At 44.5% G+C, this 10,822-nt stretch overlaps 2 protein-coding genes across 3 annotated transcripts; both read left to right on the forward strand.

Annotated features, from left to right (window-relative positions):
• The first annotated feature begins 2,663 nt into the window (after positions 1 to 2,663).
• Positions 2,664 to 5,647, forward strand: LOC123045277 (amino acid transporter ANT1). 2 transcript variants are annotated; one of them, XM_044468271.1, is made up of 3 exons: positions 2,664 to 3,141; positions 4,136 to 4,774; positions 4,985 to 5,647. In XM_044468271.1, the coding sequence occupies exons 1-3, from the start codon at positions 2,911 to 2,913 to the stop codon at positions 5,375 to 5,377; spliced, it is 1,263 nt and encodes a 420-aa protein (XP_044324206.1). In that variant the 5' UTR covers positions 2,664 to 2,910; the 3' UTR covers positions 5,378 to 5,647. The 2 variants fall into 2 exon arrangements, with proteins under 2 accessions (XP_044324206.1, XP_044324207.1); XM_044468272.1 differs by lacking the exon at positions 2,664 to 3,141 and adding an exon at positions 3,195 to 4,028.
• Positions 5,648 to 7,470: 1,823 nt separating this feature from the next.
• LOC123045278 (GDSL esterase/lipase EXL3) lies at positions 7,471 to 9,143 on the forward strand. The gene is made up of 3 exons (XM_044468273.1): positions 7,471 to 7,826; positions 7,932 to 8,062; positions 8,206 to 9,143. The coding sequence occupies exons 1-3, from the start codon at positions 7,526 to 7,528 to the stop codon at positions 8,836 to 8,838; spliced, it is 1,065 nt and encodes a 354-aa protein (XP_044324208.1). The 5' UTR covers positions 7,471 to 7,525; the 3' UTR covers positions 8,839 to 9,143.
• Positions 9,144 to 10,822: the final 1,679 nt, after the last annotated feature.

Raw genomic sequence — 10,822 nt, forward strand, 5'->3', positions numbered from 1 at the left:
TAGCAGTGCGTCCAACGTGGTGAATTGCTATATGATTATCTTGGCCACCGCACACATACACACCTGTCACTGAACCACGCCATTGCAAGTGAATGTCTAGTAGCCTGAAAACTAATCTCATCGAGCTTAACATGACGTCCGTGCTTCCTGAACTACGACCTACATCATGCCTCATACGCCCACTCACTTTTAAATTGTATATTTTATTTATTTGAAAATTTTAAGACACATAACTACTTTTTAAATCACATGGTTTTTTAAAAAGCATGAATATTTTTAAAATTATGAATATATTTTTAAGCACGTGAACACTTGTTAGAATGACATGAAATTTGTTTTTGAGAAAGTGGTGAACATCTTTCAAATTATATGAACATTATCTTAAAACTACGCAAACGTTTTAAAGTGCATGAATGATTTCTACAAATTAGAGGACATATTTCAAAAGGCACAAACACATTTTATAATGACACAAAAAGTTTAAACGTGTGACACTTCCCATATTGGATTTGGATAGGAAGTGATCAGGTTAAATTAAAACGTGCACGGCCAAGTTTTTTTCTTGATGATCACGTTAGTTTTTTCCTTGAGGCGGGACAAAGTTTATTCCTTCTAATTTATTTCCATTCTGAGCGCAAAGTGCTTGTCCCTCAATAGGTGTATGCCCTCAATCAATCCTTCCAGCCCCACCTCACAGTCAAGCCCAATCCTTCCTTTTAATTAGTAGGTGCCTTATTATGAGCATTATGACAATCACAATCAAAATCCAAGCCCACAGCTTTCCTTTAATTATCCGAGCCCACGGTCTTTCCTTCTTTTTTTATGCCCACGATACTTTCTTTAATTAGCCCATTAGTTTAATTACCGCGCTCCAATCAGGTGGCTGATTTTCTCGGTCTGCTTGATGATTCCCGACGTGACTGGTAAATTAACCGGTGTGAATTGATTTAAAAATGCGAGGTGGGACAATTAGACATGAAAAGAGTGGTAGCTTAGGGAGTCTTTTTTGATTAGTCTCTGGGATTAGAAAAAGTCCTAGGACTTCTGAACCAAACACCCCCTTAGTTGGTTCTTGGAGCCAAGAGCCTTACAGAAGGTCATGAGGTCGATTCCCACAAATTTTTGCGGTGGCCCAGTAATTCCATGCAGCCGGCGTGAAAAATCAGTCGGGCAATTTGACTGGATTAGTACGTTTTAAATTCAAACTGAAAGCATAAATTCACAGGAAGAACGCGTATTGTGACGATGAACCCGGCAAAGTCAATCCGTGCTTTATTATTACTAGCAAAAGAGCCCGTGTGTTGCAACGGGAGAGTAAATAACACATATTCTTAACCCAATAACCATGACTCGAGACCCTAATGTGTTCACGTCCTTTATTTTCACATGGCATCACATTTGTGTTGTTGATAGTGGTCTCAGTACTCACACAACGAAAGCATGTTTGAATGCGGTCAGTTCTAAGGCATCTCTCTCGCGCGCACACTTCGCTCAAAATAACATGAGAAATATGTTTTTTTTCCTGTGAGGTTTTTCGCAGGTGTGCATGTGTAGTTGTCGATGTTTCCTTTCTTCTCTATCAGTAAGAAAGAAAGAACGGATCGTACATTATAGATTAAGTTAACACCAAAAAAATTATAATTCACCCTGTGAGCTTTTCCTTAAAACTCCTTGGGTAGTTCCGGCGGCTCCTTATGTATGTTCCAAATAAAACATAATTATAATCTATATTCTGTTGCAATCATTTTTTTTGGAGTGTCTTTTATCGAATACGAGAGTCAAATTCATGTTAATGTTATTTAAAAAGTAATAGTATATTTTCTATATCAAATAATTTATCCACCGTATAAACTGTTAAAACAAATGTAAACATCCACTTTAAAAGATTAAATGAAAGCATTAAGTATATGTAAGTAACCTTAAAATAATTCAGAATATAGTTTTGAACTCAAGTGGATTCTAATATTTTTTGGAACAACAGTAGCTTAATTTTGAGTTTAAATAAGTAAGGATTTTTTTTTGGTATTTAAGAGAATTTGTGTGCTGCTGCCTGCTGCTGATTTACACTGTGATGATTGATCAGATGTACCACGTAGTTTCCTTCGGCGCCGGCCCTCACGAGATAACTGAACATTGAATTAATGTGGTACATGCATCCTACTTCATATGAGCAGCGCTCATGTTTTGATCGAACAGTTTCCAACTGCCATCCCACTCGGTGCATAGATCATACCACCAACCTTAGCACCGCACGTCACACAATTCTTCCTAGTTTTGTTGCTGCTTGCCGCTGCAGGAAGCAAAGGGCCAAAGGCTACGGCATATGGAGGAGGAAGGTGCAGCGACCGTGGACCTCGCGGAGCGCGAGCACCTAGCAACGGGACGATTATAAAAAGTTGTACGTGTATGGGCTAGACTAAAGCAGGCCCAAGTCTTCCATCGTACTACCATGGAGGCAAAAACGAACTCTTAAGTTAGTACCACATCGGTTAATTGCAAAACATAATCGTAAAAGCGTATTATGACATGAGAAGAAAGCGTATTGCCACGGTGAATCCGAAGATCCAATCCGTGCTTTATTATTAGGGAGAGATTAGGGAAAGATCCGGCGAGGCTAAATCAGGCCACAGATACGAAATCCCATTCATATAACCAAACGGATTGTAAACTGATCATGCAACACAGGTTGTAGCGCTCAGTATACTCGGCCGATTCGCGTGTGAGCGAAGCTTTTGTGTCCGACAGATATCCAGAAAGCCCCAAGGTGATCCCATCCCGCTCACCATCCTACGACGGCTCCTCCTCTCGCTCCCTCGTGCGCCAAATCAGATTCCAAAATCAAAATTCACTTCGAAAAGCTCTGCTACTTCTCTTGTCTCGGCGTCGCCGCCGCCACGGTTGTTGCTGGGGATGGCTGAGGCGAAGGGGGCGGCTGCGCCGCTGCTGGCGCGGGAGGATGGGAGGCGGCGTGGAGGCGGGGGAGGAGCAACCTGGGCGCAGACGCTGGGCAACGTGGTGGTGTCCATTGTGGGCACGGGGGTGCTCGGCCTGCCCTACGCCTTCCGAGCCGCCGGCTGGGTTGCCGGATCCCTCGGCGTCGCCGCCGCCGGATTCGCCACGCTCTACTGCATGCTCCTCCTCGTCAGTACCGTACACTACCTACCTCGCATTAACACTACCGGATGCCATCTAAATACTACTCCCTCAGTTCGGAATTACTAGTCTAAGAAATGAATGTATCTATATGTATTTTAGTTGTAGATACATCCATTTTTATTCATTTTTGTGACAAGTAATTCCGAATGGAGGGAGTACTTCTACCGTTCTACGGCCACACTGCATTCAGCTTAAGCAGATTGGGACTTGCTGTCCATGCAAACTTGCATGGTGTCCGTATTTACATTTCGATTGAAGATTAATCGTAGCCGTACTACCATGTTGTTGTGATCATTCATACGCTGGAAGCCTGGAAGTACTATATTAGCGACAGGGTTAGAGTATTTGGTCACTCGGGATAATTTTTTTTGCGTCTTCGTGTTTAGGGACACTATTGATTTTTCAGCTGGGGATATCCTGTGCCCACTGCCCAACTTTAAAGTAAAGAGGCTTGTCACTTTCAGTATTTTCGTTTTCACTTCCCATCAGAAAAATATGATCCCATATTTTTCTCCAGTATAACAGGAACGGTAACCAGGGTCAGTCAGGATTTTGCACAAATAATAAGAAATAAAACCAAATGAATCATGTAGTCCAAAGCACTCCAGGAATAGTGTCAGAATGGAAGCTTATTCATGGTCATGACCAGCCTTATGGCATTAAGCCGTTAGCCTGTTCTTGGTAGTATTTCTGTAAACGTGGTAGTTTCTCCTCTCACATTCTAGTTAAATTGAATGGTCATACTTTCTGAACTGTGTTACTGTTCATTGCTTCTTCAGTGTGTTGAATTTGTTGAACAGGACTTTGCCTGATAATTCGTGTTCATACTTCACATTGATCAGCACGCTGATGGTATAATAAAAATGAATTGTGTATGTACTGTGCCACATCTATGATTTTTACAATGTTATGAACTTCTTTTTTGATAGCAACAACTTTTTAGCTGCTTAATTTACTTGTTTCGATTTCTATTCTGAAGGTGGACTGTAAAGATAAATTGCAAGAGGAAGAAACTGATGAACCCCAGAATTATACATATGGAGATTTTGGTGAGAAGTGCTTTGGGACTATAGGTCGGTGCTTGACGGAAATTCTCATTCTTATCTCACAAGCGGGTGGTTCTGTAGCTTACCTAGTATTCATTGGTGAAAATCTGCATTCTGTGTTTAGCCAGTCGATGTCATCAGCTGGCTTCATCTTTGCCGTCCTCTTGCCTGTGCAAATCACGTTGTCCTTCATTCTTTCACTATCCTCTCTTTCACCATTCAGTATATTTGCTGATGTGTGCAATGTCCTAGCGGTGGCAATGGTTATCAGAAAAGATCTTCAACTAATTGATCATCCTTTTGCAAATAGAAGTGCTTTTAATGGAGTTTTGGCGATACCTTTCGCTTTTGGAGTCGCGGTCTTCTGCTTTGAAGGATTCAGCATGACATTGGCACTAGAATCATCAATGGCAGAACGTAGAAAGTTCCGTTGGGTACTTTCTCAAGCAGTTGTCGGCATCATAGTTGTGTATGCATGTTTTGGAGTATGTGGGTACATGGCCTATGGTGAGGCTACCAAGGACATCATAACACTTAATCTTCCCAATACTTGGTCATCTGCTGCTGTTAAGGTTAGTGCAGTTTTCATAATCTATATCGTGTAATTGTTTGTTGAAATATGCTATTGCTTCTAGTCAAATATTTTTTAGCCCCAGTACTTGATAATTGGTGGTATAAGGTCATAAAGTATGATTCAAGTGTGAATCTATTATATTGTGAGATTTGAAAAATAGTAAATTTCATTGCCGCATGATATAGAAGTTCAAAAAATCTACTGGCAGGTTGTCCTATGCATTGCACTAGCATTCACATTCCCAGTTATGATGCACCCGATCCACGAGATTGTGGAGGCAAGGCTCAGATCAAGTGGATGCTTCCAGAAGCTCTCCCACAGTGTTCCTTGTGCCGAATGGCTAGGCCTGCACTCGAGCCGCATCATCATGGTGACTATTTTAACTGTGATGGCATCCTTCATACCTGCATTTGGGTCCTTCGTCTCCTTTGTTGGGTGCACAGTCTGTGCGCTGCTCTCCTTTGTGCTACCTACCTTCTTCCACCTCAACATCGTAGGATCGTCAATGAGCATATGGAGAAGAGTGCTGGACTACGGCTTCCTTCTCTTTGGCCTTGGTTTTGCTGGTTATGGAATATTCACTGCTCTCTCGTCACACTGACTGATGAAGTAATGACAAAATGTCCAAGATCTGCAAATTAGGGTTTATTTCTTAGGAAGACGTGTCTGGAGAGAAATATCTGCTGCCATGGGATAACATGCATCAAATTGAGAAGACTTTCATACTCAGCTGATTATCCCCTGCCTTGGTTTGATTTGTAGGTGGTGGTGTACTTTATATGTATCTTTACCTTTCGTATCATTTTAAAAAAATGTGTTCATAGGAGGCAACATTTTTTTCCGATAAAGGGCATTCTTTATTGACTCGTAATGTCGCATCAAGCGGATACAAAACACAACGAGTACACACCCGGCCTCTGAATAACTAAGATGCACATAGCCAAAAAAAAGAAGAAAAAAGACCCAAAGGGTCAATGGGCGAGGCAAACGACCCACTGCAACAAAACATCAACTACTACCATTGTCATTGGCAACACCCGGACGACGAGAAGGTTATCCTAACAACGACGCCTTCCACAAGGAAATGGTGCATGAACACCATCATTGCTGGATCAAACCACATAGGCTAGATCGTGAGTTTTCACCCAGAAGACAAGGACCAGCTAAGCTCCAAACAGTGTCTTCAACAAGGGAGCGGAACCGTCACTGCCAGGTACAACCAGTAAAGGCTGGACCTAGGGTTTTCACCCCGGAACCTAGGACCTGGTATTCAAAGAGCACCACCATAGACGAAGTCCCTGTGTTGTCACCACCAACTTGCCATAGAAGAAGTCCAGATGCAATGTCTCGATCAGCACTGAAATTTTGGATCAAAGTGAACACCACACATCAGGCATTTACTGAGACGACAGATCTGAGAACACAGACAACGCTGACTGTGCTAGCATCAATGCCGATGTGAGGGCACACCCCAACCATCACCGGAGAACGACGAATATCTTCGCTGTCCGTCATGAGAATGGGAGGCAGGGGTAGCCTGGCACGTGAAGCTCAATGGCCAAGTCACACGCACCACCACTGAGCATTCACCACTTCCCGCTCCAACGGATGCACCACCGCATATACCAAGCCGACGAATGACCACCAGAAAACATGGTGTTTATCGTGATTTGGTTGTGATCCTTATCTGTCTATTGTCAGGATGTTTGTTTCTTTTTTTTTTGAGGCAACCTCACGAAGCTTTTATTAAGTCGTCACAATGTTTACAGGGGCAGATGGTAAATTCCCGGGATGTTCTAACCAAACATGGCGGCCACCACTGAGAGATAAAGCATGCTTCACTAAGTTGTGAGCTTCAAAAATTGAGCTCCTAAACTCATGATTGAAATTACAAAAATCAAAGGCTAAAGAACGTTCAACTATCTCATGAATAACTGCTCCATAGCTTGCCAAATTCTCCTTATGTATATCCTGCACCACCGTTTTGCAGCCCAATGCAACTTGGATGCGCCTCAAGTAGAGATCATTGGCCAATGCGAGCGCTTCTCTGATGGCTAGGGCTTCCAAAGTCGGGGATCCACAATGTATCTAAAAGAAAGAGTCGAAGCTCCCATAAACATACCTCTGTCAGGATGTCTGTTTCTGAGTCTGATAGTTCATACAGATGGTAAGGAAGCACATGGGCCCATCAATGCTATTGTCCATGTGAAGCTGCAGAGCAAAGAAAATACTCACCAAAACTACTGTACAGATCTTTTTCATTGTGAATAAATGTAGTATATTTTTTATTTGTCATTGCTGGCTATTTTGTCAACTAATATAAGAATTAATTTTGTCACAAGCACGATTTGCGCCGTATTTGCACATGGAAGCCAAGATGTTGCACGGTTCAATGTACATCGCAAGTTATAGCACTAAAGTGGCTTTTTTCGCCATTTTAGGCGCCGATGGTGTAATTGACTCATAAATTTTCCCTGCCTATGCCTAGGCCTAGGTGGACCTGCCAAATTTAGCCACCGTCCCGAGACAAAGAAGAAGAGCGAGTATCGCATCACTGCACAAATGTCAGCCTACAAGGACATGCGGGTGAGCACCCCGGGTCTTGCTGATCTTGCATGCAACTGCCGTGTTCTTTTAGACCAAATCACTTGGTGGAACGAGTAGGACACGGCCTATTTATCTACCATGGCGGACACCACATACCACAGTCTCAAATAGTGTGCGTCCTCGGTTCTAGGCGTTCACCACCATGTATAACATGATCCCCGCCCTGCTAGTTCTCGCCGGACTCATTACCGGGGTGCGTGCGGCAGCACCTCCTCCGGTGCCGGTGCCGGTGCCGCCGAAGGTTCCCGCAGCTCCCCCGGCTGCTGCCGGGCCGCTCAAGTACCCCGCAATCCTTGCTTTCGGTGACTCGATTATAGACACAGGTAACAACAACTATATCAGGACAATCGTTAGGGCCAACTTCCCGCCCTACGGCAGGGACTTCCCCGGTCACAAGGCCACCGGCCGGTTCTCGGACGGTAGGATCAGTGTTGACTTCCTAGGTACGTACGTGTGTATCACCGATCACACACATATATACGCAATTATATATAATTGAGATAGTATCAGTCACTTCATTGTGGATCACAATGGTTTTGTAAATGCAGCGGCGGCACTTGGTGTGAAGGAGAATGTCCCGCCGTACCTGAAGAAGGACCTCACCCTCGACGACCTCAAGACCGGTGTCAGCTTCGCATCGGCCGGGAGCGGCTACGATAACGCCACCTGCAGGACCATGGTACGTCGTCGTACGTACGCGTTCACCACACATGACAACGTACACGAGCTCGCGATGCATGCATGGAGCTAGGTCGATGTAGGCACGCATGCAAATCATATCTATGAGTTGATCGAGATCCCTGTATGTATGCATGCATGCAGTCGGCGCTGACGATGGAGCAGCAGCTGAAGATGTTCCTGGAGTACAAGGCCAAGGTGGGGACTATCCCGAACCAGGCCCTCTACCTCCTCGTGTGGGGCAGCAACGACGTCGTGGAGCACTTCACCTTCGGAGACCCCATGTCGGTGGAGCAGTACAGCGACTTGATGTCCCAGCGTGCCATCACCTTCATCCAGACACTCATCAGCCTCGGCGCCAAGAGGATCGCCCTGACGGGGGCGCCGCCAGTCGGCTGCGTGCCGTCGCAGCGCATTCTCTCTGGCGGGATCCGGCGGCAGTGCTCCCCGGATCGTAACCAGCTAGCGAGCATGTTCAACAACAAGATCAAGGGCAAGACGGCCACGCTCGGCGCCAAGCTCCCTGGCGTCACGCTCACATTCATCGACCTCTACGCCATCTTTGAGGACGTGATCCACCGGCACGAGGCGCTCGGGTTCAAGAATGCCAGGGACTCGTGCTGCGGTTTCATTGGGCTGGCGGTGGCCGTGCTCTGCAACTTCGCCAGCCCGGTCTGCGCCGAACCCGCCAAATACGTCTTCTGGGACAGCTACCACCCCAGCTCCAGTGCCTACAAGGTCATCATCGACTTGGTCGTCGAAAAATACTTCAGATAGAATGAACTAGCAGCTAACTATGAGTGGTAGAGGACCAAGGGGGAAAGGAGGAAAAATAAAAGGAAGAACGCAGGATTTTGACCAACAATCAGTAAGGGGTTGACACGTGTCGCAAAAATAAAAGGAGGAAAAATCTGGGACTGACCAACAATCAGTCCACAGATTTTGTTTTCAGTTTAGGTCGAATTTTTTGCCCAATAAGGGGTTGACACGTGTCGCTGATATTTGAGCTGCTGTATGCAACAAATTCGACGGATTCGTTCGAAAGTTGCCTGGACGGCCCGTTTCCAGCGTCCACTTGCCCATACCTACACATCCACCCGCCCGCTGGATTTTGCCACCCCGAACCAGGCTAACGGGCCTGGTTCATTTTTGGAGGAAAATATCCGACCCAGTAACGCTCGCTATAAAGTTTTTTTTTCTCGAATACGCTACTAAGAGCGTATCATTGCATTGATAAAAGGGGTTAGAACATACAGAGTGGCATCATGGTCACGTACACAATATGGCATGCCCACGATACAGAGGGAGCATGAGATGGGTTGCTCAGCCCAGACAACCTAGGCTACGTTGCAGGGATGATGTTGTTGAGTCCTTTGACTCCTGCGAGGGACCAGGAGCGGGCATCGTCCATGATCAACGTCAGGAGGGAGGCGGAGGAGGGCGCAATCTTGTCGAAAATGGTCGCCATAAAGTTCTCTCTCTCAAAAAAAAAGTAAGGCCACAAAGTGAACAGCACAGCGAAATTTGAAAAAAAAATGGGAGAGGAAAACAGCTGACCTGGAATCAGACTTATATAGGATGTGGCACTGATGATTTATCCCTCATTTCAGCGTTTATTGTTGATCTGTGTAATATACAAGTTGGTAATGCTTGTGGACAACATTATTATTTAAACTAACCACATTCATTATAAACTTATTATAGGATATGCTAAAAAGGAAAAATATGAACTGAAAACACACACACCAAAGACACGCGCATGAATCTTCTCTATATTTTGCAAAAGCACACAAAAGGCGGAGATTATATGTACAAGCATGTGTGCCATGCCTACCAAAAAATTGTAGAACTTTAGAAACATAGCTAATTTGAACGACTTTGAAACTACACAAAGCACTGACTAAGGGCATGTTCAGTTTCTCTCCACTCCCCCGACTCAGCTCCCGGAGCGCAGCAAGCTGCTGCAGCTTTTTACGGAGCTGCTCAAACCGAGCTCCGCAGCTCCGCGGAATTGAGCGGAGTGGAGAGAAACCGAACGGTGCCTAAAATTGCAACAAAAACTCCCAAAAACTAACCTTAAGAAACAATTATTCAGAAACATGAGAAGACACCCATCGGCCATCGCTGAACTGGTGTATCACATCAGCTGATATAACCAATTGAAACTAGCTCTCATCACAGTGTCATGTGAAAAAAATTTGCTGCAACGAATGATGACAGATTGAAGGAATGAGACACCTGCTTAGTTATGTACAATAGCTTGTCAGTAAGTCTTCTAACTTCTACTAGAATGCTACTCCCTCCATCCCATAATATAAGAACGTTTTTGACACTAGTGTAGTGTTAAAAACGTTCTTATATTTTGGAACAAAGGGAGTACATGATAACACTGGAAGAAGGGATCGACTGCCAAAAGGTATATATCCAGACTATGGCTTGCCATCCCGACTACACGATGGATCAAAAATATGGTGACACTACATATGATCCCCTCCAGCCCAACACAATCTGGTACAACAGCCATGAAAAGCTTAGTGCCAAGCAATAGTTGATTAGATGTGTACTAGAGACAAGTAAGAACAAATGGAAGAGTAAAATTAATGGACATCATTGGAAGCGGATTTGTAGCACCCGGGTGCTCCACACCCATATACAAACATTAAATCTGAAAAGATACCGAGAAATTTGAAAAAAAATCTGAGATTTTGGGATATCAAACCTGGGTTCCCGATCTACACCCGTGTGAAATTTCGTGAAAAAA

This window comes from Triticum aestivum, chromosome 2B (genome assembly GCF_018294505.1).
Source record: "Triticum aestivum cultivar Chinese Spring chromosome 2B, IWGSC CS RefSeq v2.1, whole genome shotgun sequence".
NCBI classification, from domain to species: domain Eukaryota; kingdom Viridiplantae; phylum Streptophyta; class Magnoliopsida; order Poales; family Poaceae; genus Triticum; species Triticum aestivum.